The sequence below is a fragment of the Macaca nemestrina genome, chromosome 14 (genome assembly GCF_043159975.1).
Source record: "Macaca nemestrina isolate mMacNem1 chromosome 14, mMacNem.hap1, whole genome shotgun sequence".
NCBI classification, from domain to species: domain Eukaryota; kingdom Metazoa; phylum Chordata; class Mammalia; order Primates; family Cercopithecidae; genus Macaca; species Macaca nemestrina.
The window spans coordinates 110,052,626-110,077,882 of NC_092138.1; the positions used below are offsets into that span (position 1 = coordinate 110,052,626).

Here is a 25,257-nt window from a genome sequence, read left to right on the forward strand (position 1 = left end):
ATTAAATGATCAGGTAGCGGTCCCTTCCCCCAGACTGTGAGTTCCGCGAGTTCCATGAAGGCAGAATCTGTGCCACTTGCTTCCTCCCCAGGTCCCCATTACCCAGCAGAGGGCCTGTCACATGGCAGGTGCTCAGCAAATATTTAATGAGTTAATGAGGTCTGTTTCCATTCTTTCATTTTACAGATTAGACCAGCGAGGCACAGAGAGGTTTAGCACCTTGCCCCAGTCACACAGCCAGGCCCTGGAGCAGCTCTGGAGGGAAGGCCCACTTGGGCTTGGGCATGGTCAGATTGAACTGGGGTCAGAGGCCAGGCTGGAGTTTGCTGGAGGAAGGAGAAGGAGTGATCAGGGGCCATGCAGGCTCCCGGTGATGTCTGTGCAGCCAAGACCTTGGTCTGACCATGGACCCTTGCCCCCATTTCACTGATGAGAAAAGTGACTTTCAAAGAAGGGCAGAGCTCACTTCAGATCAATAGTAGACACCATTCAGAATGCCTCCCAGAGCTCCAGGCAGCCCCCCAGGACCCCACCTTCCCCCACCTGCATCCCTAGAGTATCGGGCCAGGAGCAGGGGGTCGGGAGGCCTGGGTACTCGGGGCCGACCTTGCCACTTACCGGTGCATAAGCCCCTTAAAGTCTCTGGGCCTCAGTTTCCCCATCTGGACGACAAGAGGGCTGCAGCCTTCAGCCTCCCCCCTTGCCCAGATCATGAGGACCAAGCTGCAGGAGCTGGTGGTTAAGAATACAGGCTCCGGAATCCAAAAGTCATGGTTGAGTCCTGGTTCCAGCATTTATTGCTGAATGATCTTGATCGGTCCCTTCACCCCCTGAGCCTCCATTTCATGGTCTGTAAAAAGAGAATAATAGCATTTTTTTAAGGACTAAATGAGCTAAAGTAGGGGAATCCTTGGCATGATGCTGGGCACGGCACCACCGTCAAACCGGGCTGCGCGGTTACGGTATTAGTTAGGGGATGCTGCCCTCTGGCGACCATCACGAGGAAGCGCAGGCGAGATGCTCGGGCCCAAGGGAACCGGTGTTCCTGGCGTGAGCCCACCATCCAGATCCGGAAAGTGGGGCCGGGCGCCCGTCACTCTGTGTGCTCCTCCACCCACTGGCAGAGGCGACGGGCGTAGCGAGCCGGGCTGACAGTGGAGAAGGTCCGGCCCGGGTAGCGCAGTGTCTTCCACAGGTGCTCCAGTCGCTTGCGGAGCCCGTAGACCGTGGCGAGATCCACGACGCCCAGGAAATAGCGCTGCTCGGGCCCGTCCAGGATGTGTAGGGCGTTGGGGGCGTCGGGCAGCAGCCGGCGGTTTTGGACTCCCGACTCTTCCGGGCTCTGTGCCCCTTGCACAGACCTGGGGGCCGACAGGAGGATGAAGCTGCCACCTCCTCCAGGAAGCCCCAGCCAGTCGGCTCTGCAAGCCTGGCCAGGCTGCCCACCCCTCTACCAGCTCATTCCCACACCCCCTGTGTGCCTAGGTTTGTGAAGTCAGGTAGATGAGAAAAGTCAAAGTGTTGGGCTAGAGCTGCACTGTTCAGTACTTAGAAATTGGCCACAGGTGGCCACTGAGCCTTGAAATGTGGTGCCATATGACTTCAAGTAAGTCTATTTCCTAAATTTCTGTTTGGAGTCATCCAACCCTAGAAGTCTCAGGGTCGCGGAGCAGAAGTTTTGTGAACAAAATCCAGCGACCCCAGTTTGCAGAAGGCGTATGTATGATTTTGCCTCAAAATGTATTCCATACCAGAAGGTACCTTTGGCGGGGCGCCCAGTCCCAGCAGAAGCAGGTTCAATTCCCTAACTTTGTCCTCAGGCATCGCTGAGGGGCTTTAATCCTGTCCTGTCTGGGTCTGGGGGTAAATACACCAATGAGAAAAAAGCCCTGCCCGCGCTAGCCAATCAGAACTCAGTGGTCTGAGCGTCTGAGCAGAATGCTGGTACCCTGTGGGCTACCTGGATGACGGGGAGATGTGGGATGGGGAAGTTCTGAGTAGGGGCTGGGAACTGGGTGGGGGTGGGGCTGATAACTGGGTGGGGGTGGGGCTGGGACAGCCAACATAAAAGTATTTCAATGTCACAACAGTTCCATGCAAACCAGGAATCACTGACTGAATGACAGCGGTGGCCTAAGCACCAGCTAGGGGGAGAAGGCAAGGGAGAAGCTGACCTCGCTTGGATGCGCAGATGTGGGAGGCTCTGTGCCCCATGGCAGGCTTGCCACCATCCGGTCAGGACATGTCCAGCCTAGCCACAGACTGCTTGAGGAGCCATGACTCCAAATTCTACCCAAGCCTCACCCATCCCAAGTTCTTCCTCCGAGGGGAAGGAACAAGGCACGGGATGAGACGGGTGGCGGCTGGATGAGCGGACCTCCTCCTTCACTCCCCTTGCCCACCCACTGGATCAGTGGAGTGCCTGTCTTAGCCCCTACGTAATTCTGTTCGACCTCAGGAGTGGGTCTGAGGGAACAGAAATGGAAGTAGCTGGTCAAGTACTAACATGAGTCCTCAGAAGTCATTCTGCAACCTCATGTACCCTTCCCGAGCCTCAGTTCTCACATTTCTCAAATGGGGATGAGTCTACCCTCCCAGTGAGGCTCCCAGTCAGCGTGAAGGAGTGACAGTTACCACTACTGAGATGAGGATGGGAAGACGGTGCCAACGATGATGACCTCAGGGTCCTGGAAGTAGAATGACCAGCTTAAAGGGCAAGGACCCTTTAAAGCAAAAATTAGGCTGGGCGCGGTGGCTCATACCTGTAATCCCAACACTTTGGGAGGCTGAGACAGATGCATCTCTTGAGTTCAGGAGTTCAAGACCAGCCTGGTCAACATGGCAAAACCCCTTCTCCACTAAAAATACAAAAATTGGCCAGGTGCTGTGGTTCACACCTGTAATCCCAGCACTCTGGGAGGCAGAGGCAGGTGGATCACCTGAGGTCAGGAGTTCAAGACCAGCATGGACAACTTGGTGAAACTCCATCTCTAATAAAAATACAAAAATTAGCCAGGCATGCTGGTGTGTGCCTGTAATCCCAGCTACTCAGGAGGCTGAGGGAGGGAGAACTGCTTGAACCCGGGAGGCAGAGGTTGCAGTGAGTCAAGATCACACCACTGCACTCCAGCCTGGACAACAGAGTAAGACTCCATCTCAAAAAAAAAAAAAAAATTAGCCAGGCATGGTGGTGGGTGTCTGTAATCCCAGACTCAGGAGGCTGAGGCAGGAGAATCACTTGAATCCAGGAGGCAGAGGTTGTACAGTGAGCCAAGAGGGCACCACTGCACTCCAGCCTGGGTGACAGATCGAAACTCCGTCTCAAAAAAAAAAAAGCAAAAATTTAAAAAATTAAAAATAGGTCTTTAAAAAAATTTTTTTTTAATTTAAAAATAGGTCTTTTTCTCTGCTCTGAAACCTTCGAGGGTTCCACAGCCCCATTGGAAAATGGGCAGATTCTTCAAATAATCACCAAAGCTCTTCTCCAAGTGGACTTCATCTGTTCTGTCCCCTGCTGCAGTCCACCTGTGCCCCTCCTGCCCTACCAGCTAGGCTTCTCCAGCCCTCCCCTCTACACACACTCGCACGCACGCACACACGCACGCATGCGCACACACGCACACCCCCCCATGCATGCACGCACACAAACATATGCACACACGCACGCACACACACACATGCACATACACACACACACAAACTCTGCACTTTCCAGCCTTCGTGTCTTTGGCTGCATTGCTCCCGGCAGAGGGAAGGCACTCCCACGCCCCCATGTCTGTCTTTCCTTTACTCTCACCACCTCAATCTCGCTGTTGCCCCTGTGGGGGGCTCACCTGGCTGTACGGAAGATGAGGCTGCTGCCCAGGCCCCTCTCATCCTCGTGGAGACATTGGAAGGCCATCAGGAGGCTGTAATCCAGCACGTTGAGCTCCCGGAGGAAGGTGGTGTCCAGTTCCATCTGGCGGAGGAACCAGTTCCGCTGGGGCCCTGCCGGAGCATCAGTGCCCCAACCTGAGCGCTCATCATGTGCCAGCCACGGTGCTCCACACACTCTGCCCCGTGACAGCACGTGGCATTACTGTCCCCATCTCACAAATAAAGAAACTCATCTGTAATTTGCCTTGGTCACCTAGCTAGGAAGTCATGGAGCCTGAATTGGAACTCTGCTCTGCCTGATTCCAGAATCTGGGCTCTTTTATTTTTATTTTTTGAGACGGAGTCTTGCTCTGTTCCACAGGCTGGAGTGCAGTGGCGCCATCTCGGCTCACTGCAACCTCTGCCTCCTGGATTCAAGCGATTCTCCTGCCTCAGCCTCCTGAATAGCTGGGATTATAGGCATGTGCCACCACGCCCCGCTAATTTTTGTGTTTTTAGTAGAGATGGGGTTTCAGCATCTTGGCCAGGCTGGTCTTGAACTACTGACCTCGTGATCCACCTATCTTGGCCTCCCAAAGTGCTGGGATTACAGGCATGAGCCACCATGCCCAGCAGAAACTGGGCTCTTAATGACTCAGGCAGAGGGCAGCAGGGACACCCTTCTAAACTTCACCCTGAATGAAGGAGGGGCAGGCAGTGACCACCCCGGTGACTCACCCAGCTTGATGGTCTTGCCCTGAAAGTTGAGGTCCTTCAGCACCAGAACAATGGGGCTGCCCTCAGGGGCAGGATCCACCCAGCGGCTCACCTCGCAGCCTTTGATGTCATACCTGAGTGAGGCGACAGAATTCAGCTTTACATAGATTTGAGACACACAGAGAATCTCACAAGAGCTTCCAGTGACTACTTGTGTGCACTGAACTATTACATAGATCATCCCCAATCCTCAGCACAACCCTGGCCTGCCTGCCTCTTTCTTTCTTTTTCTTTCTTTCTCTCTCTCTTTCTTTCTTTCTCTTTCTTTTGTTTCTTTCTTCCTTCCTTCCTCTTTCTTTTTCTTTCTTTTTTCTTTCTCTTTCTTTCTCTCTTTCTATATTCCTTCCTTCTTTATTTCTTTTTTCTTTCTCTCTCTTTCTCTCTCTCTTCCTTTTGCTTTCTTTCTCTTTCTTTCTTTCTCTCTCTTTCTCTTTCTTTCTCTCTTTCTCTTTATCTTCCTTCCTTCTTCTTTCTTTTCTCTCTCTCTCTTTCTCTTTCTCTCTCTCTTTCTCTTCCTTCCTTCCTCTTTCTTTTTCTTTCTTTCTTTTTCTCTTTCTTTCTCTCTTTCTCTTTCTCTCTCTCTTTCTCTCTCTTTCTCTTCCTTCCTTCCTCTTTCTTTCTTCTTTCTTTCTCTTTCTCTTTCTCTCTCTTTCTCTCTCTCTCTCTCTTTCTTTCTTTCCCTCTCTTTCTTTCTTTCCCTTCTTTCCCTTCCTTCCTTCCTTTTTTTTCCTTGAGATGGAATCTCACTTGCTTCTTTCTTTTTTTAGAGAAGGTCTTACTCTGTCACTCAGGCTGGAGTGCAGTGAAACAAACACGGCTCACTAAAGCCTCGACCACCTGGGCTCAAGCAATCCTTCCACCTTAACCTCCCAAGTGTCTGGGACTACAGGCACATGCCACCACACCCAGCTAATTTTTTTATTTTTTGTAGAGGCAGGGTCTCACTGTATTGCCCAGGGTGGTCTCCAACTCCTGGGTTCAAGTAATCCTCCTGCCTTGACCTCCCAAAGTGCTGTGATTACAAGCGAGACCCACCATGCCGGGCCCTATAGCTGAACCCTGGTCTATTATTGTTTCTGAGTTAAAGATAAGAGCAGAGCAGGCATTCACACTCAGGCCACTGGAGGCCCAGCCCAGGCTTGAGCCCTGCCTGTGCCTGCCTCTGGACACCTTGTTACCCCTGAAGGTGTCCCAGACACAGGGATCCAACCCCAGGCGGAGGCACCAGGAGGGCCTGGGGGCAGCCAATGGAGGGGGCAGGGAACCTGTGGGCAGAGCCAGCACTGGAGGGCACAGGGGGCTACGGTGCAGTCAGAGGCTGGGTCTGAGTCGCTGCTCCCCACATGTTAGCTGTGTGGCCTTCTCCTTCCTCGGTTTCTCATCTAGGAAGGAGGATAAGAGCTGCCCCTCAGACTCCTTCTGGGAATTAAAAAGCATGAGAAGGGCCCAACACAGCGCCTAACGCACACTGAGTGCTCCAGATATGCTGGGCGTGAGCGTTACTGTCTCTGACCCACCAGATCTTGGGAACGCCCCTTCTCCTTCCTGGGCCTCAGTTTCACCTTCTGGATAGTGAGTGTGGGTGCTTCAGGCGGTGAGTTTCGGCTGGGGTGGGGCACCAAACCTGCTTGGGCCACTCACCTCTCGGAGATGCGGCCGGCGGGGTAGAAGACGCTCTGCATGACGATGAAGTACGTCTGGGGGCCGGGACAAGGAGTGAGGGAGGCCGGCTGTCGCCCTCCAGCCGCCCGCTCCACCCAGCCACCTCTCCTTGGCTTCACCCACCTTCTTTCCCCGGTCCACCCGCAGACTGTGCACTCCTGGAAGGGGAGAGGGCGCCGAATGAGGATCCCCAAACTCCACGACCCGGGGTGCATCCGGCACCGGCACCAGTCCCAGGGCCAGGCCACGCCTCCTTCTCAAGATCCGCGGCACCCGGACCCTTCCTTGTCTGGGGTCCGGATCTCGACCCGATCCCACCCCTAAACCCAACTCCAGTGGTGCCCCGCCCCCACGCATGTCCCCAACCCCATGCCCTACAACCCCAAATCCGCCCATTTGGGCCCCGCCCACATACCCCGCCCTCCCCAGGTATATTGCCACCTAGGACCGGCCCCCACCGAGCCCCGCCCGCAGCCGCGTACCCAGCAACCGCGCCAGCAGCGAGTGCGGGTGCCGCTGCAGGTGCTGCACGTAGCGGGGCAGGTGGGCGAGCAGAGCCTGCACCTCTCGGCGCCCCTGGGTCTTCAGGAAGAAGCGCTGGTCGTGGCTGGGGGGCAAGAGAAAGAGGTCACTGCCCAGGCCTGACTGCAGCGGCTCTCACCCGGCCCCGTTCCCCGACCTGTGCATGTGGATCTCGCTACCAGGTCTCGGCACCGCCCCTCTAGCCTTCGGCCCTCGCACTCTTCTCCTCTCCCATCTGTCCACCGTCCGGCGCTGACCCTCCCAGATCAGGGCCGCTCTGTTTCTCTCTTCAGGGGACCTTCCCCGCCACTGGGAATTCTGCCCTCCCAGCCAGGGGTACCACTCCCACCCCTGCCCCACCCCTGCCGCAAGCTCACGACAGGAAGAAGCTGGCCTTGCTCTTGGAGGTGCTGAGGAACTGCAGATAGGGGCCGCCGGGGCCCAGGGCAGCCTGATAGTCGTCCTCCGCCAGGCCCAGGGAGCGGCGCAGCCAGGCAAAGGCGGGGCCGGCCAGCGTGCCCAGCTCGAAGCCCTGCAGGGGAGGAAGAGCCTCCTCTGGAGTGTCTGCGTGGGCCCGGGTGTGTGCAGCTGGTCCTGGGACAGGAGGGTCAGGGTGACTACACCCTTTCTGCAAGGCCCAAGGCTCAGGGACAAGCCTTCAGTCCCACTGCACAGATGGGAAAACTGCAGAGGAGAGAGCAAGACCAGCACACATCCCTCCCCAGATGGGAGTCTGGGGCCTCCTACCTCATGAACCTGGGTTAGGACCTCCGAGAAATCGTCCTGGGAGGGTGGCCCCTGCAGGGAGAGGTAGAGGAGCTCAGGGCAACCCCTCAGTCCCCTGCTGCCTGCCCCAGGATCTCCAGATGTCCTGCACCTGGCCCGCCCCCCATCTCCTCCAATTTGATTCCTTCAGCAAACTGGGACTGGAGTTGTTTCTAGGAGTGCCTGAGTTGGGCAGATGGGTTGCTCACCCTCCCAGGGCTGCCAGGGGGACAAGAGTGACCCACGGCAAGGCCTGAGTGTATTTCATCCATTCTGGGTCCCCAGCACCAGGCCATGAGTTTAAGCCAGGCACGTTCCCAGACTCACAGGCTGGCCAAGTGAAGCCAGATTCCGTCCAGTACAAGGGGATGGCTCTGAAGCCAAGGGACCTGCCTGATGCAACCTGGGAGGGGAAAAATCAGAGAAGGCTTCCTGGGGGTGGGGACTTCTAAGCTGAAATCTAAAGGGTCGTGGAGAGAAGGAGCAGGGTGCTCGCAGCAGTAGAAAGAGCACTGGTGGCTGCCAGCAAGGGAAGGAGGGCCCAAGTGGCTGAAGCTAGTCAGGGAGGGATGGAGTGTGAACAAGGCTGGATGCAGCTGGATCCGGAGGTCATGCTGAGTACTGGGGAGCCTTGGAAGCTTTTCAGCAGGTGATGAGGTCAGTTTTCGAGTTAGAGAACTCCCTCGTGTCTCTGCACTCTCCCTGGATCTCCAGGTCCCTGTGCCCGGATGTGGCCTATGGAATGTGGTCCCACTGCGCACACATGCATACACACGAACGCCACACACATGCTCACCCAGGCCCGCCCAGCTGCTGAGCTTGCAGTTGGGCCACCTTTCTGCTGAGCCAGCCCTGCCTCAGCCTGAGCTCCAGAGAGGATGGGCCAGGCCAGTAGGGTGGGGGTGGGTCCCTTTTCAACCATACACCCTGGCAGGGCTGGGAGGGCCTCAGAAACCAAGGAGTATAATCTCCCCCTATTATACAGATGGGGACACTGAGGCCCAGAGAGAGGCAGAGACCCACCCAGAGTCACACAGCAACGACCTGAGTCAGGGGGTTCCTCACACGCCCAACACACCCCAGACGTTCCAGCTCCCACATCACAATGTTCCTTCCTCTCTGCCTTCCTCCCCTTGATGTCCCTCTCTGATCCCCACACCTGCAGTTTTAGCCAGACAGGGCAACAGCCACGTCTTGCTATTGCTGGTGTGGACATTTGTGGGACAGATGGGCCACTCACCGTGGGTGGGTGGTCCATGGAGACCTGGGTGGCAGCCCACAGCCCTGCCTGCATCATGCACGTCATCCCATGCAGTTCATGCCCCGGGCTGATCTCAAACAGGCCCAGGCGAGACTGCTTATCTCGGAGGCGCCAGAGAAGCCCCCGGCGGCTGGAGGTGACTGCTCTGCATCCAGCCTCAGGGGAGGGGGCCAGGACCTGGTGGGAGAACACAAACAGCCTGTGGCAGCGTCACAGAGGAAAAAGATCAGGATTCAAATCCCACTTCCACTACTTGTGAGACTTCCCCTCATCTCTCTCTGCCTCAGTTTCTTCAGCTGTAAAATAGATGATGCTGGTACCCAAGAGGGGCCACACAGTGCCTGGCACGCAGTCAGCACCTGAGTAGAGCGATGGTTATGATTATCAGTAGATAGGGTGTAAGCTCTGCAGTCAAACCTGGCCTGAGACGGACCGTCTCTCACCAACCTTGTGACCTTAGGTAAGTCGCCTAACCTTTCTGTGCCTCATTTTTTTATCTGCAACGTGAAAACTCGAACAGCTTGTTCGTGGCAGGTATGAACTCTTGTTACTGTTGAGTTTGAGCTCCTTGCACGGGAGCCCTTGATAACAGGAGCTGTGATGCCGGTGATTCAGTCACAACTATTCCATTTGCCTATGCTGAGCGCCTCCAGGCCAGCACGGAGGGGCCAGCGCGATGCTGGTCATAGCCGCTGGCCCACCAGTAGTGGGCATCCACTGTGTGCCCCGCACTGGATGAGAGCTTGACCTCCTAACAGCCTCCTGAAGGAGGAGCTTTAGCATCCTCTCCATTTTCCCGATGAGGAAACTGAGGAAGTGCTGAGAGATCTCCGCCAGGCCGCCCCTCGGCATACCTGGTGCCCCGTGTGGGGCGTGTCCTGCTCTTCGCCGGCTGCAGGGCCCCTCCCTGGCTTGGATGGGGGCGTGTCCGCGCCGCTCGCCGAGGGGAGGCCCGACCCCTGCCCACCAACCCTTCCCTCTCCTGTCCTCTCTCGGGTCCGCACCTACCTCGCGGGGCCCGGGGCTCGGCGCAGCCATCGCCCCCGCAGCAGCTTCCCGGGCTTTGGCCGCGTTCCCCGCCGCCCCGCTGCAGGAGTCAGGCCCCGCCCCTGCCTTGCGGCCGACCAATCGGGTGGCGCCGACCACGGCTGCATCCAATCTGCACGGGAGGCGCTGGCGATGGCCTGCGGGTCCCGCCCCCGCGGCTGCAGCATCCTTCAGACCTCGGTCCGGCTGGGGTGGGGCCGCCGGACGTTGGCTGGGGTCCCGCGAAGGGAGCACCCCCATTTTCCGCCCTGGGCTGGGGGACTCAGGTCGCTAGGGCCGCCTGGGGAGACGAGTAACCTAAATCCTGTGCCACCCACCCATTCTGGCGTGAAATTCCCTTTGCCTGTCTTTTGGGTGAAAACACTGAGTGATCTAGAGAAAGAAGTCACTACCTCTAGGTCACACAGGAAAGTCGGGACATCCATTCACTGAACACAAAGATACTGAACACCCACTGTGGGCCAGCAGTGCTAGGCCCTGGAGATTTAGTGGTGAGCGAGAGGGAGGGGCTCAGCTGCCTGCGTGATCTTTAAAAGCATAATTCAGATGATGTCACTCTGGTGATTAAAGCCTCCAGTGGCTCCCATGGCAATGGAACAAAACCCAAACCCCTCACCCTGACCCCAGGCCCATCTCAAACCACTCACCCTACACTTACCACCCAGCCGCCCAGACCTTCCTGTTCCTTACCCGCCAAACTCTCCCATTGAGGCCTCTGCATTTGCTATTCCCTCTACTTGAAACTCTTGACCCCAGACTGCCACTCGCCTTGCCAGACTCCAGCAGAGTGCTCCCTTCCCCCACTCCTGATCACATCACCTCTATTTTCTTCACCACCCTAACACTGTCAGAGACTGACTTGTTTATTGTTTATCACGTCTCCCCCTGGAGTGGGAATGCCATGAAAGCGGGGCCATGTCACTCCTGCTTCCTGGCTGAGTGCCTGGCATAAGCCTGTGCTGGATGAGTGTCTATGGGACCAAGGTGAGTAGGGTGTGCAAAGAGCCTTGGCGAGTCCAGGAAGTGAAAGGCTAGAGTGGCTGGAGTGAAGAAGGGAGAGCAGGCTGGGAGGCAGCGCCTTGTGGGGACCCAGAGAGGTACTGTGGGTATGGGCGTGAGTGTGAGGCGCCAAAGTGCGAGAGTTTTTTTTTTTTTTTTTGAGACGGAGTCTCGCTCTGTTGCCCAGGCTGGAGTGCAGTGGCCAGATCTCAGCTCACTGCAAGCTCCGCCTCCCGGGTTCACGCCATTCTCCTGCCTCAGCCTCCCGAGTAGCTGGGACTACAGGCGCCTGCCACCTCGCCTGGCTAGTTTTTTGTATTTTTTAGTAGAGACGGGGTTTCACCGTGTTAGCCAGGATGGTCTCGATCTCCTGATCTCGTGATCCACCCGTCTCAGCCTCCCAAAGTGCTGGGATTACAGGCTTGAGCCACCACGCCCGGCCGGGTTTTGTTTGTTTTGAGACAGAATCTCGCTCTGTTGCCCACGCTGGAGTGCAATGGCGCGATCTTGGCTTACTGCAACCTCTGCCTCCGGGTTCAAGCGATTCTCATGCCTCAGCCTCCCAAGTAGCTGGGATTACAGGCATGCGTCACCATGCCCAGCTAATTTTTTTTTTTCTTTTTTTCTGAGACAGTCTTGCTCTGTCACCCAGGCTGGAATGCAGTGGTGCGGTCTTGGCTAACTGCAACCTCTGCCTCCCAGGTTCAAGCGATTCTTCTGCCTCAGCCTCCCAAGGAGCTGGGACTACAGCCATGTGCTACCATGCTGGGCTAATTTTTTTTTTTTTTAGACAGAGTCTCTTTCTGTTGCCACGCTGGAGTGCAGTGGTGCGATCCCGGCTCACTTCAACCTCCGACTTCCTGGTTCAAGTAATTCTCCTGCCTCAGCCTCCCGAGTAGCTAGGATTACAGGCATGCGCCACCACGTCCAGCTAATTTTTGTATTTTTAGTAGAACCGGGGTTTCACCATGTTGGCCAGGATGGTATTGATCTCCTGACCTTGTGATCCACCCGCCTCAGCCTCCCAAAGTGCTGGGATTACAGGCGTGAGACACCACACCCAGCCATTTTTGTATTTTTAGTAGAAACGGGGTTTCATCATGTTGGCCAGGCTGGTCTCGAACTCCTGACCTCAAGTGATCCACCCACCTTGGCCTCCCAAAGTGCTGGGATTACAGGCATGAGCCACGGTGCCTGGTCAAGGTGCACATTTTTGAAGGGCACTGGTTGTTATGCATAGTTGGACTGGTGGGGCCACAGTGGGCAGAAGTGGTGAGGAAGCCATCTGTGACTTAGGGAAGAGGATGGTGGCTTTGCATCAGGAAGGTGGCTGGAGGCCGGGAGAAAAGGGGAGGATTGATAAAGCTTGGGGTCCTGTGGATGGGGGGATGAGGAAGAAAGCCAGGTTAAGGACATGGGACACCAGTCACTAGAGGGGGCAAGGCATGAGGAGGAGAGCCAGATCTGGGAGAAGTATGAGAATTCAGCTCATGAGAGAATGCATTTGAGGTTCCCACCATGGCATCCGATGAGGATGTCAGGTGGGCAGCTGGGCCATGTGCAACGCATCGGGCCAGAGGTGAGCCTGGCAAGAGTGAGAAGGCTTGTGACACATCCCTGAGGAGCCCAGCATCACGTGGCAGAAGACAGCATGAGTGAGACATCAAATAGCAGAATGGTCATCACAGTCCGGCATGGTGGCTCATGCCTGTAATCCCAGCACTTTGGGAGGCTGAGGCAGGCGGATCACCTGAGGTCAGGAGTTTGAAACCAGCCTGGTCAATAAGGCAAAACTCCATCTCTACTAAAAATACAAAAAAATTTGCTGGGCGTGGTGGCGGGCGCCTGTAATCCCAGCTACTAGGGAGACTGAGGCAGGAGGATCACTTGAACCCAGGAGGCAGAGGTTGCAGTGAGCCAAGATCGTACCACTGCACTCCAGCCCCGGCAGCAGAGAGAGACTCTGTCTCAAACAAACAAACAAACAAAAAGAATGGTCATCACAGACATCAAGAAAGTGGCTGACAGCGGATCAGGGGATGTCACAGGCCAAATGCAGCTGAGAGTCAAGCAGACATCCTTTGGATTTAAAGAGTGGACATCAACTGGGCATGGTGGCTTATGCCTGTAATCCCAGCACTTTGGGGGGCCAAGGCAGGTGGATAGCCTGAGGTCAAGGGTTCAAGACCAGCCTGACCAACATGGAGAAACCCAGTCTGTACAAAAAATACAAAATTAGCCGGTGTGGTGGCGCATGCCTGTAATCCCAGCTATTTGGGAAGCTGAGACAGGATAATCACTTGAACTCGGGAGGTAGAGGTTGCAGTGAGCCGAGATCATGCCATTGCACTCCAGCCTGGGCAACAAGAGCGAAACTTCATCACAAAAAAAAATTACAAAAAAAAAAAAAAAATAGAGTGGACACTGCTGGTGGCCTCAGTGGCTGGAGCCTGCCTGGAGATGGGGACAGATGCTGAGTGTGGCAGGAGGTGAGGAAATGCAGGAGGCAGATGTGGACCCCCTTTGGGGAAGCTTGGTGGTGAAATGGACAGAGGGAGACACTTAGTGGGAACTACTGGGTTGACAGAGGGCCTGTAAGTGGGATCCCCGAGCACACTTAGGAAACAGTGGGAGAATCCTGTGGAGATTTTTCTCACAACAAGGTGGGGCCATCTGTGACCTCAGGCTCCCACTATAGTAGTTGGAGGTTGGTGGATTAGGATCCAGAACCCAAGTAGGCAGCTCTGCCTGGACTGGAGGACAGAGTATGGAGCAGGTAGGGGCAGGGCGGGTGTCTGCAGTTGGCCTCTTTTTTCTCTGTGATGAGGAAGATACCTCTGCCAACTGGAAGAAGAGTGAGGGTCCCGGGTTTGAGGAATGGGGGTTTATACCAGGTGCGGTGGCAAATGGGAGAGCCAGCTGCCCAGGTGTGGTGGGACTGCTGGAGGGCTGGGGGCTGGGCCAGTCCAGCCAACCTGAACACACAGCAGCCTTCGCTGCTCAGGGCCACGTTAAGTTGGGCTGTGGGGCTTTTAGGGGAGTGGCCCAAGGGTCCCTAAAGTAATAAATCCAACCTGCCCAAGCTGGCACAGAGGAGGCATGGCACAGGGGTGCCAGGGCCTTCAATGACTCCCAGCTGTGAGCTCCATTGGGTAGGAAGCACATCTCTCCCAGTCCCTGCTTTATCCCCAGCGCACGGGGTCAGGGCAGAAGGCCCCTGAGTCAACCCCACTGTACAGGATCTCCTGACCCAAGACCACTCCCAGCCCGCTCCAGCCCCGACCCTGGGTAAACACAGCACAGAGACAAACACATGATCAGTGTTTATTGGTCAGCTCTCCCAAACAGGCCAGCCCTGGGGAGCTCCATGAGGAGCGATCGGTCAGCAGCTAATATGCCTTGAGGCCCGGGGCTGGTCCTGGGGTCTGTCAGTCCTTCCCCAGGCGTTCCAGGTCCAGAAGGCTTTGCGGGGTCTTGGGCTGTGTCCGGCTAAGGAAAGCTGCCTTGCTGGAGGAGCAGGACTTGTGGAGAGAGGTCAGAGAGGTCACACATGCGGCCCTAGAACCCGCTAAGTCCAATGTCAGCATGTGACAGGAGGGGAAGTGAGGCAACATGGCAGAACCCGGGGGAAAAGGTGGCAGGGAGTCTGAGAGTGAGGTTGGGAGACCAGCATCTTTTAGGCCCTGAGCAAGAAGGGGGTGACTGGAGTCTTCCAGGTATTCCTCCCTCCTAGCTTCTGGAAGTGAGAGTCAGGGAGGGGGGTCCGGTCAGGCAGGGGTAAGCTCCATGTCATGGGGACTCTGCAGGACAGGCAGGCTGGAGGCGCCACTGTGCCTGGACAGGTTCTGCAGGCTCCCCTACTTGGTCCCTGTGCTGGAGGGGAAACAGAGAAGGGGCTGGCAGCCTCATCCCCGCGGGACCTTCACTGAGCCTTCTTGGTCACCCTCTCGCTCTTCAGCATCACGTAGGTGATGAACAGTCCTGGAATACATAGACCAGAAAGGCCACATAAGATCTAAGCTCAGGGCTGCTGGGAGGCCAGGGCACGACACAGCAGAGCCACCCACACGCAGGGCTGTGAACCTACCCAACCACTCTCCAGGGAACCTGCTTATCTCCCTAGTCATTCGTCAAGCCATAGGTCCACTCACATTCATTCAACAAACACCAGCTGAGTGCCTGCCTCAGGCAAAGATGCTGCATTTAGTGTTTCAGATTCCAAGGGGAACAAGATCCACCCATCTATAGATCACCCAGTCAACCACTTGTCCACCTCTATACCTACCCACCTCCTATACCTCACCCACCCACCCATCCATCCACCCATCATCCAGGCACCCGGCTATTGACTGACTCATCCAAATGACTTTCTGAGCACAACCTCAGTGCCACAGCCCATTCTAGATGCACAGTAATGATGGAGACACAGTCCCTGCCCCTAGGAAGCCATGAGAGAGAGAGGTGCAGGAATTAGAAGCCAGGGTGACAAGAGGGTGACTGAGGTGTGAGCAGAGCAATGATGGGGTTGGGGGCAGGAAAGAGGGGGACAGGTCATTGGAGTCCAAAAAGCCTGGGGCACCAGGAAACCCAGAGGTTACTGACTGGCAACCTCAAAGGATGAACAGGAAAACCCCAGGGGTGAGTTCGGGGCAAGGAGCTTCCAGCAGTGCCAAAGTGTGGAAGCATGTTCAGAGGTGGGGTCCCCCCGAAACCCTGCCCGGGGTCAAGGGGAGGAAGTGATGACTTACCCACAAACAGGAGCAGTAGGAGGCCTGCAGCCAGTGGGATGGCGACAGCATAGGCTCGGGGCAGGAAATACTTGTGGATGACATGCTCACTGTCGATGAATGGCTGGCATCGAGGGCAGAGCTCTGGTGAGCCTTGCTCGCCTTGCCCAGCCCCCAAGCCCAAACACACCACCTCCAGCATCTAAGGGGCTGGCCCATTCAGAGCACTGGGCCTGCATTTGCTTTTCTTTAAGATTATGGCATTTGGGTGTCATGGTTTGTTTCCTTCCTTAATTTCTTATTGGTATTTACCGGGCACTTGCTTTGGTGCCTGCCATAGGTTGGTGGTGGGGACAAGAGAACAGGGGACAAGAGACCAGCCCTAAGGCACTCACAGCCTAGCAAATAGTACATGAGGAATCCTCGACTGACTCCCAACCTGGGCCTCCAGGGATTCTTCACTAATATTTTTTCCCTAAAGGATAGCAAGTTCTGCACTTCCAAACACACTGCACTTCTTAAGCAATGACCAACAAGTTTTCCCACAAGAAAAAAATATCCTAAAGGCCTTCACAGATATCACTGGCGCTCGCCATGCCTGAGTCAGCAGGCTAACCCAGAAGGAACATAACTCCCCCAAAAGTCAAAGCAAGCTGGAAACAGAGTTTTAAGTGTAGCGGCTAAGGATGCAATCTTGGGCCAGATCCTTCTCCCCGAGCCTCAGCTATCTCATCTAAAAAATGCGGCACCACTGGCATCTTCCTCATAGCGTTGTTTTGAAGATTTCAAGAGATAAGGCAGGCAATGAAGCCAGCGCCGTGCCTAGAACCTACATAGAAGTTGCTTTGGCGGTGCCAGGGCTACGGGAAGGTGAGCAGCGGACGGGGAGAATGACATACCAAGAGAATCACCCAGGCGGTGTAGTAGGTGAAGATGATCAGGCTAACGGCGACGAGGCCGAGTCCCACCACCTGGTCTGTCCCCGTGGCCTGGAGAAAAGGGAGGTCTCAGCTGACGAAGTGACTCTATTTTGGCGTACTAATGGAGGCGGGGCGTCGCGGCCCGATCACGGTCTAAGCTTCCCATTCAACAGATGCTAGAGGAGGCCGGGCGCGGTGGCTCAAGCCTGTAATCCCAGCACTTTGGGAGGCCGAGACGGGCGGATCACGACGTCAGGAGATCGAGACCATCCCGGCTAACAGGGTGAAACCCCGTCTCTACTAAAAAATACAAAAAGCTAGCCGGGCGAGGTGGCGGGCGCCTGTAGTCCCAGCTACTCGGGAGGCTGAGGCAGGAGAATGGCGGGAACCCGGGAGGCGGAGCTTGAAGTGAGCTGAGATCCCGCCACTGCACTCCAGCCTGGGCGACAGAGCGAGACTCCGTCTCAAAAAAAAAAAACAAAAAACAAAAAAAAAAAAAAACAAAAAAAAACAGATGCTAGAGGGCTGACTAGGGATCAGTTTCTAGGCTGGGAGAGAATGCCAGGCCTCCGCGTTATCGTCCGTACAATAGGGGGGGCGGGAGAGCAATCCCCGTTCCAGTGCCCATGCCCCAGCTCCTGAGCACCCGAGACCCCACCCCCAGACGCCCCTATCGCCGGCACTCTGTCCCAATCTCACCATTTCCCCGCGCGTTCAGTCACCGGAGCCGCAAGCCACATCCGGTTCCGGATTCACGCTTTTCCGGCTTTGGGCTGCGGAGCGCGCCGGGAGTCGTAGTCCCCAGGCCGGCTCAGGCCCACGTCGTCGGAGACTAGCAGGAACCGCCTCCTCCCCTTTGCATATCGGGGAAGTGTAGTTCTCAAGAGCATTGTGGGGCCGGTTGCTGCCCGAATCTCCCTAGGGAATGGGACCGAGTTGGGGACCCAGACTCCCTGGCCTTCATGGCCACAGTCCTGTCGCCGCCCCACCAAAAGCCAATCTCTAAGTATCCCAAAGTCCTGGGGTCAGAGTGAGATGGGAGTGCGGGATCGGAAGTTCCATTTTTCAGATGGGAAAAGCGAGGCTCAGAGAAAGGTAGATCCCAATCCGAGTCAGTGGTGAAGCCGACACGGGAACTGGGGGGCCGTAACTAGTCTGTAGGTGGGAGAGGCGCAGAGAATGTTCACTTTTCAGCCTAGGATGGGCGGGGGAGGGTCTGTCCCCAGCCCGCATGAATGGGGAGGATTTGGATTGGTGGAGAGGGGGCGCCCTCCTCACCATCGCCTGGCCTCCTGGGCCACCCTCTGGATGTCCCCTCCTTTCCTTCACCGGCTGCCTCTCGCAGCAGCCCAGACATGTTTCGGACCAGAACCCACGCACAGGCCCCTCCCCGATCTTGGAGGATCCTTCCTCTGAGAACAAGGGGATGTTGGGCCAGATCATCTTCCACGCTTCTTCAGCTCCGAGATAGGAACGCGGGCCCCCACCACTCACCGGCCGGCTGCTCCTCATCCATCCAGCCTCACTGGGACGCCACATTCCTCAGGGAAGCCAGCTGGGAAGGGTTTTTTTTCTTTCTTAGAGACGGAGTTCTATGTTACCCAGGCTGGTGTCGAACTCCTGGGCTCAAGCGATCCTCCCAACTCGGCCTCCAAAAGTTTACAGGCGTGAGCCACCGTGCCCAGCCTCCTGTGCCTTTTAATTCACTGACACACTTGTTCATCCGGCCCTGTCAGCTCCCTGAGGGTAGGATCTGAGATTGCTGCTGTATCCCTGGCACCCCGTGGAGGCTTGGCCCAAAGTAAGAGTTTTTTTTTGTTTTTTTGTTTTTCCCCCAGAGATGGGAGTCTCACTGTCGGCCAGGCTGGAGTGCAGTGGCGTGTTCTCAGCTCACTGCAACCTCCGCCTCCTGGGTTCAAGTGATTCTCTTGCCTCAGCCTCCCGAGTAGCTGGGACTATAGGCGCGTGCCAACACGTCCAGCTAATTTTTGTGTTTTTAGTAGAGATGGGTTTTCACCGTGTTGGCTAGGTTGGTATCAAACTCCTGACCTCAGGTGATCCGCCCACCTCAGCCTCCAAAAGTGCTTGGGTTACAGGTGTGAGCCATCACGCTCGGCCCAAAGTAAGAGTTTTGAACCAGCCAGCTTTAAAATTCAGTGATTGTTTAGATCCTGGAGTATAGCATCTGGACTCCAGGCCTCCCTGAGGGGTTATGTGGAGGCCTTTGGCCTGCTGTCCCCACCTGGGGGGTTTGGGGAGAGATGTACTCTGAGCCTGGCATGGTTCACTCCCTCTGGCATTTATCTCGTTGGTTTGTTGGAAGCCCATCCTGTCACTCAGGCTGGAGTGCAATGGCACAATCTTGGCTCATGGCAACCTCTGCCTCCTGGGTTCAAGTGATTCTCCTGCCTCAGCCTCCTGAGTAGCTGGGATTACAGGCAGTCACCAACACGCCCAGCTAATTTTTCTATTTTTAGTAGAGATGGGGTTTCTCCATGTTGGTCAGGCTGGTCTCAAACTCCTGACCTCAGGTGATCTGCCTCCTAGAGCCTCAGCCTCCCAAAGTGCTGGGATTATAGGCGTGAGCCACTGCGCCTGGCCAAGAGCAACATTTTTAAACCTACAATCCGATTCTTTTCCCTTATCTCTCAGGAGACTTTGGGCTCAGCTAGGAGCCCACTTTTACCTCCCTCCCCGGTTGTGCATATAACAGAGGAAGGGGCAGAATCCGCCTTCAGGGTTTAAAGAGGCCGTAAGTGGGGGTCAGCCCTGAGGAGTGGGGTGAATGCTATCCTGGGATAGAGATGTAGCCCTGGTGGCCTGATTCCTCCTGGCCTGGCCAGTACCATTGTAGCTTCCTGCCACCTCCAAGCTCATTAAAGACCCAGAGTGACTTGCCTGTCCCAGAGCGACTTGGGAGGGTCAGAAACAGGGGTGAGGGGCCCAGGGCAAGCCTGGGCCTGTAAACGATGGCAGCCTGGGGCTTTAGTTTGGGAACACATTCACACCTCCTATAGGTCAGGCTGCACACTCGCGTTGATAACCCCATCTGCAGGTGAGGAAACAGGCACAGTTATTTGTCCTCAGGCATGCTCCTTAGAGGCCACTTGATTGCAGAGAAGGTCTACAGGGCAGTGGTTAGAACTTGGCCCTGAGGACAGAGCTTTCGCTCAGTATGAGGCTGGCAGGTAACGGCCTTCTGTTTCCTCCTCAGGAATCTGGAATGATGAAGGTGGTGATGATTGTGCCTGTAGCCAGGACCGGGAGAACCCTGGACCCCTACATCTTCCCCACCCCTGGAATGTCACTATACATATCTGACTTCCTTCTGATGTTGCCTTTGACCCTAAAGTCAATATGATAAAGTAACAAGGTAAAAACAAAACAGCAAAAGAAACAAAAACCGAAACATTTAATTTTTTCCCCTCAAACCAAGACACTGACACTAGGCTGATTTCCCCTAACAATGTTATTTTCTACAACAGAAGCTGGGACAGAGGAACAAACACAGCCCAGTCAAGTAGTGGTGGCAACATTCTGTTAGAAAGGAGGGGACTCAAAGAAAAAAAAGACACCTCCCCCCACCTCCTTGATCACCTCCCTAAAGACAGAGAACATGGACACCCTCCATCCTGGCAGACATGCCATGTGGTCAGTTTGTGCAGTAAACAGGAAAAAAAAAAAAAAAGAAAAAAAAAAAACCCTAAACATATTGTAGACCTTTATTTTTTAAATCTCCTAATAAAAACGTTAAACTTTCAAGAAGATTCCAATCTGACATTGCATAGACCAATTCCTTTCCAAAAATATCTCCGATATACTCTCCATCTCTCTCAATATATAGAATTTGAAGTCCAGGAGCTGTGGGCGCCTGGTGGGAATTCACTGAGCTCAAGGGGACAGGAGGGCTGAGGACAGGGCTCCCACATGGGAACAACAAAGCCAGGCTTTCTGGCCTCTGGCTCCAGCCAGCATCAATTTGGTTGTGGCCGAATTCTCAGTCCCATCACCCTGGCCCAGGGCCTGGCGTGGGAGGATGTGGCAGGCTCTGTCTCCTTCCGGTGTTCCTGGTCTGGAGGAGTCTCCCCAACAGCACCAAAGCCAGCTATTTTCTGCCCAAAGCCCCAGAACTTTGAATGAGAGGCAAATCTACCCTGAATGCACCTCCCTCCTAGGCTGGGTGAGGTCACACAGACACAGAAGGGCAGGACAGAACTCCCCCCATCTTCTGGGGGCGAATTCATCTGGACACAGTGCGGTCAGCTTCCTTTTTAAAGTGCCAGTATCTGTGGGGCAGGAAGGGACTCTCAGGGCTGAGCAGAGCCTTCTCTAGCCAGAGTAAACACTCTGTCCCACCTCGGCAGGCACCTTCTAACATTCATTTTCTAAGGGTTAGGTGAGTAAAACAACAACAAATGCTAGAAATGCTCTGGTCCCAATGCCAGGGAGTTCCAAGACCAAGCAGCCCAACTCTCACCAGCAAGGGAAGATGGGGAACTAGGGAAGGAACCCTCCCCGTCTGGGGAGGGCACCTACACCCCTCCCAGAGAGAGAAGCCCCCATCCCGGCCCCCCAGCTGGGCCCCAGCGCTGCTGGAACCAGCCGGCAAGTGGGGCAGAAAAGCAGCACCTCCCCTCACCTGGGGGAGGAGACAATATTGAACCGTGAACTCAAGAAGAAAGAAGGAAAGAAAAAATGAAAAAAGCTACAGGGCTAAGTAAACACCAGCCTGCTGGGTTTATACAAAACGAGTGAAATTTTAAAGGGGCAGGAGAGTTTGTCCAGGGACTGGCTGGCAGCCAGAACCCACCTTCAAGCAAGTTACAAGGACTTGGGGGAAAGTGCTGAGAGCAGAGGCTTTAGTAGGGGGCAGGGCCAGACTGCTCCCCGCTGGGAAAGCACACCCCTTAAAGGAGCCCTTCCCCTTTGCCCAGAACGGGGGATGCTTACAGAGGAAGGCTGAGGCTTTTCTGGCAATGAAGCCAGCTCCGGACCAGTCTAGCCACAGCCCACCTGCCTCTCTGGCATCCACCCCAGTCTGGGCAGCTGACCCTGAGGGCAGAGAAGGACTTTGCTTGCTCCAACCTTCCTGCAGGAAAACCAGCTGCTCAGGACCCAGCCCTGGGCAGAGGGCACCGTCAGTGCTCAGACCTTTCTCAGCACAGGTCTCAGACCTGAGCTGGAGCTAACTGGAGGGAGGAGAGGCAGCACCCGTTCCCGCCGGGCTGCTGGACCCTGGGCCTCTGACTGCACAGCAGGCAGTGACCAGGAGTCTTTGGGAAGGGGCCCAGGGAAGGGGAGGTGAGGGGCCAGCGGGACTGTGCTGGGGGTGAGCATGTGCAAAGTGCAGGCTGCAAGGCAGCGGGAGGACTTTCACCGGGGGAGGCAGGGGTCTCGATCTGGAGTGTGGGTGGGGTGTGAGGTCATGGCTCCCAGGAAGAGGCCGCCAGCAGGTCCCCCAGGACACAGGAAGGGACAGCTGAAGCACTAAGCAGTCAGACAGTGACAGGTGCAGGATTCGGGAGGCGGTCTGGCCCCCCACCACCAGGGCAAGGGAACAATGGAGCAAGGCCCTGCTGCTAAGACGTGACCAAAGCCAATGCTCCTGGAGTGAGTGGGGACACAGGTAGAGAAGCCCCTCAGTCACAGGCATCTCTACATTTAGGAGCTGCTGCATGTCCTCAGCCAGAGGGCCGGGTCAGTCTCTGGCAGCAACAGTCCTGGCCAGCTCCTTCTTGTCCACGAGCTGTATGGGCCCGCCTGGCCCGCCTGGCCTGCCCTCTAGTGGTTCAGAGGAGAATATTCACAGTGGTGCCTGGGCCTTGGTGGGCCAGGAGGGTCCCAGCATGGAGGGGAGGGCAATGGAATGATGCTAGGGGGACAGTGTGGACTGGAGTGCATGGAGGAGGCATGGAGGAGATGTGGTGCAGAGGTGATCTGAAGGGGAACGTTCCTCATGGAATGATGCGGGTCTGGACTCCAGAGAAAGCAGTACTCTTCTCCAGCCCGGACACCTGCTCCTCAATGGCTTTCAATCACAACTGGCTCGTAGACCCCAGAAGAGACCCTGCAGGTGAGACACAGGTCAGCATGTCCCCCTCAATGTCCCATGTCCTGAGCGCTCCACTGGACCAGGCCTTTGGAGGTGTTTCACAAGCAGGTGCTGTTAACCAGCCCTGTGTTGCAAAGGGGCCAAAACCAAGGCCCAGCGATGGTAAGTCCCTTGCCCACAGTGACACAGATAGTAAACATCAGTCTGTGGGGCCTGCAGAGCGCTTCCAGGCACGTCTGGCTGTGCCATGCCATCCTCATAGTCACCTTGGCAGGGAGTGACTGCACCCTGCCCCACTTGACAGGTGAAGAAACTGAGGCTCAGAGGGATGTGAGGGTGGCCAACAGGGCAGTGGGAAGTCAGGAAACCTGGTCAGCTCCTTTCCCTGCTGAGCCCAGGCAGAGTCCTGGAGTCGGGGACTCTTGGGGCTCAGCATGTAGCTCTGCTGTGATCTCACTCCCAACCAGATTGGTTTCTTTCCCGGAGATGCTTCCTCATTTTCAGAGGGGGCCAGGGAGGGGTGTGTTTACAAACCCCTAAGGAAGCCAGCCCCTCAGTTTCCTTCTTGCTCACCGCTCCCCCACCCCCACCCCAGAGCAGCCCAGGAAGACTACTGCAAGGTGACGGCTGCCATTCCAGGCTGTGGCCAGCAGGAGTCAGCAGAGCAGCGTGAAAGGGCAGCCTCGGCGCAGCAGCCTGGCCATGTCTCTTCCCTGGGGATGTGGATGTTAGGCAGGCTCCCCACCTGCCCTCAGCAGCCTGCCGGTGGGAAGCTCATTTGCTCACTCGCTCGTTCATTCGGTGAGCCAAAAGCACATGGAGAGCCAGGCACACAGTCAACATGCTCCGAATGAATGCCTGTGACGCGGCATAGACTCTATAAACTGTAGTTCCTGCAAGTTTGGTCTCATCTATCCCCGCCATCTGTGGATGCCGTGTAGGCAGCAGCCTGCGTTAAACCAGGCCTTCGCTCAGGGCCTGGTGCCTAGATGGTGCTAGGGAAAGATTTGTTCAGTAAACCCATGAGGCGGCATCACCACCACCATTGTTCCCAGTCCCTGGAGCTGGGAGGAAGGGGAAGGGAGGATTCTAAATAAACCTGTGAGGCCCCTGCCATGTGCCGAGCCCTGTGCCAGGCACCGCCTGAGGCGACCCTGTGAACCATGGGAACTGACCGAACCCGTCCGTGCCCTCACTGCCCCAGGCTCCCAGGTGAGGTGGTGGTGTCCACACTGCCTGACGGATGGGGAAAGGGAGCTTCAGACATGACAGGCCCAGGGTCACACTGTGGCGACAAGACTTGGCATTCAAGGCCAGGTGAGTGGACTGTGGGGACTCTGCTCTCACCCCCAAGCCCCAGCCACCCCGACGACCCCTCCCTGAGCCTGCCCTACCTGGTGGCAAGCTGGATGCCGCTCAGCGTGGCAGAGCCATCACGGCTCACGAACAGCCGGAGGTTGCTGTCTGTGGGAACACAGGGGAGGATGGAGGCTAAGCGGGGCAGGGCTAGCCCTTGGAGCAGGTGGCCTCGCCCCCACCAGCCCGGCACGGCTCACCCTCGGTGTTGCTGCCATCCGTGAAGTCCTGGCTCTGCACGATCTTCTCCACGATGGCATCTGCATCGATCCTCGTGTCATCCACCCAGGTCGGGTGGCTCTCCACCGAGTCCTTCTTCCGCCTGGGTCGGATTTTGGGGGGCAAGTCACAATGGTCAGGGCAGTAACAGGCGCAAGCACAAAACCACGACAATAATGCCGGCCAGCTGCAGCAGTGCTCAGAATGCCCCTGTGTGCTCCGTGCTGTGCTCCACTGAACCCCTGAGTGCACAATAGGGTGCAGCTGCCATCATGAGCCGGTTTTATAGACGAGGATGCCAGGCAACGAGCAGGTAAGTCAGCTTTCCAAGGCCATCCAGCGCATAAGGAGTGGCTCTAAGGCTTAGCCCAGTTGTCAGGCCCACAGACTGTGCTCTTGTCCGATCCGCAAAACCACAACAGCAGCCATGAACAGAACCTGCTGCATGCCGGGCATGGCTGCACCCTTCAGGGCCATGAGTTGGTGGAATCATCACCACCCAATCCACTGAGTTGGGGACCCTACGGTCCCTGTGTTACAGGTAGGTAACACAGAGGTTCAAGCGGAGGTTCAAGGCACCACTGGGAGGGGTCTGTTCTCCAGGGGGCACCAAGCAGTAGGCCTCACCTGAACGAGCGGTCGGATAGATGCAGGGGCCGGGGTGGCCGTGGTGGCTTCTCCGGGGCCCGGTGCTCCCGCTCACTGCCCTCAGGGCTCTCCACAGTCATGCCAAGGCCCCCAGAGGCGCTGCTGCTGGTGGACGTGTTGCGGCGGTGCGTCAGGTCTGAGAGGCTGGAGGAGCGTGAGTGCTCTGTGCTGTAGCCTGTTGGGGGCGCCGCAGGGGAGCGTCATAATGGGGGATCCCGAGGAAGGAGGAGGCCGCAGGGGCAGGGCCAGGCAGCCACTCACCAGAGATCTTGGACTGCTGGCTGGCATAGCTGGAGTTGCGGGAGTGGCCAGAATGGAACACCTCCTCAGGGCTGGACAGGTTCTGGTCGGGTTCCTCTGGCAGCCCTGGAAGGCAGAAAGCAGCAAGGGGTGAGGTGACAGGGGTCACCCAGTGCTGCTCACCACTGCCCTTCACAGCGTGCCCTC

General features: G+C 56.2%; 3 protein-coding genes across 5 annotated transcripts in view; all 3 read right to left on the reverse strand.

The window, feature by feature from the left end:
- LOC105463965 (phosphatidylinositol-4-phosphate 5-kinase like 1) lies at window positions 1-9,970 on the reverse strand. 2 transcript variants are annotated; one of them, XR_976610.3, is made up of 11 exons: window positions 9,851-9,970; window positions 8,822-9,019; window positions 7,564-7,614; window positions 7,194-7,348; window positions 6,777-6,901; window positions 6,418-6,452; window positions 6,274-6,329; window positions 4,594-4,706; window positions 3,834-3,987; window positions 619-1,361; window positions 1-326 (listed from the first exon to the last, which is right to left on the reverse strand). XR_976610.3 is itself a non-coding variant. In XM_011711477.3 (10 exons), exons 1-10 carry the CDS (start codon window positions 9,878-9,880, stop codon window positions 1,094-1,096), a joined length of 1,185 nt encoding a protein of 394 aa, XP_011709779.2. In that variant the 5' UTR covers window positions 9,881-9,970; the 3' UTR covers window positions 1-1,093. The 2 variants fall into 2 exon arrangements, 1 of the variants encoding a protein (XP_011709779.2); XM_011711477.3 differs by having other exon boundaries at window positions 1-1,361.
- Window positions 9,971-14,196: 4,226 nt separating this feature from the next.
- On the reverse strand, window positions 14,197-17,373 carry LOC105463967 (dolichyl-phosphate mannosyltransferase subunit 2, regulatory). Its single transcript, XM_011711480.3, has 4 exons — window positions 17,235-17,373; window positions 16,515-16,604; window positions 15,637-15,739; window positions 14,197-14,869 (listed from the first exon to the last, which is right to left on the reverse strand). The coding sequence occupies exons 1-4, from the start codon at window positions 17,235-17,237 to the stop codon at window positions 14,811-14,813; spliced, it is 255 nt and encodes an 84-aa protein (XP_011709782.1). The 5' UTR covers window positions 17,238-17,373; the 3' UTR covers window positions 14,197-14,810.
- A 2,286-nt stretch (window positions 17,374-19,659) lies between these two features.
- EEIG1 (estrogen-induced osteoclastogenesis regulator 1) overlaps window positions 19,660-25,257 on the reverse strand; it is a 40,541-nt gene continuing 34,943 nt past the window's right edge. Inside the window, exons 7-11 of one of the 2 annotated variants that reach the window (XM_011711478.3) lie at window positions 25,072-25,176; window positions 24,790-24,985; window positions 24,144-24,265; window positions 23,982-24,051; window positions 19,660-19,753 (exon numbers count right to left, since the gene is read on the reverse strand). In XM_011711478.3, coding sequence (XP_011709780.1) covers window positions 19,660-19,753; window positions 23,982-24,051; window positions 24,144-24,265; window positions 24,790-24,985; window positions 25,072-25,176 — 587 coding nt within the window. Of the gene's footprint in view, window positions 19,754-19,924; window positions 22,603-23,981; window positions 24,052-24,143; window positions 24,266-24,789; window positions 24,986-25,071; window positions 25,177-25,257 lie in introns of those variants that run through there. The other variant, XM_011711479.3, reaches the window with a different exon arrangement.

Excerpts from the sequence above, each read along its gene's own strand:
- LOC105463965 (XM_011711477.3), bottom strand. The coding sequence starts at position 9,880 with ATGGCTGCGCCGAGCCCCGGGCCCCGCGAG. Across the intron at positions 9,020-9,850 it reads CGAGCCCCGGGCCCCGCGAG|GTCCTGGCCCCCTCCCCTGA; the intron begins GTAGGTGCGGAC and ends TTCTCCCACCAG. Across the intron at positions 6,330-6,417 it reads GGGTGGACCGGGGAAAGAAG|ACGTACTTCATCGTCATGCA; the intron begins GTGGGTGAAGCC and ends CCCGGCCCCCAG.
- LOC105463967 (XM_011711480.3), bottom strand. Across the intron at positions 15,740-16,514 it reads CCGCCTGGGTGATTCTCTTG|CCATTCATCGACAGTGAGCA; the intron begins GTATGTCATTCT and ends CCTCGATGCCAG. Across the intron at positions 14,870-15,636 it reads CCTACTGCTCCTGTTTGTGG|GACTGTTCATCACCTACGTG; the intron begins GTAAGTCATCAC and ends TATGTATTCCAG.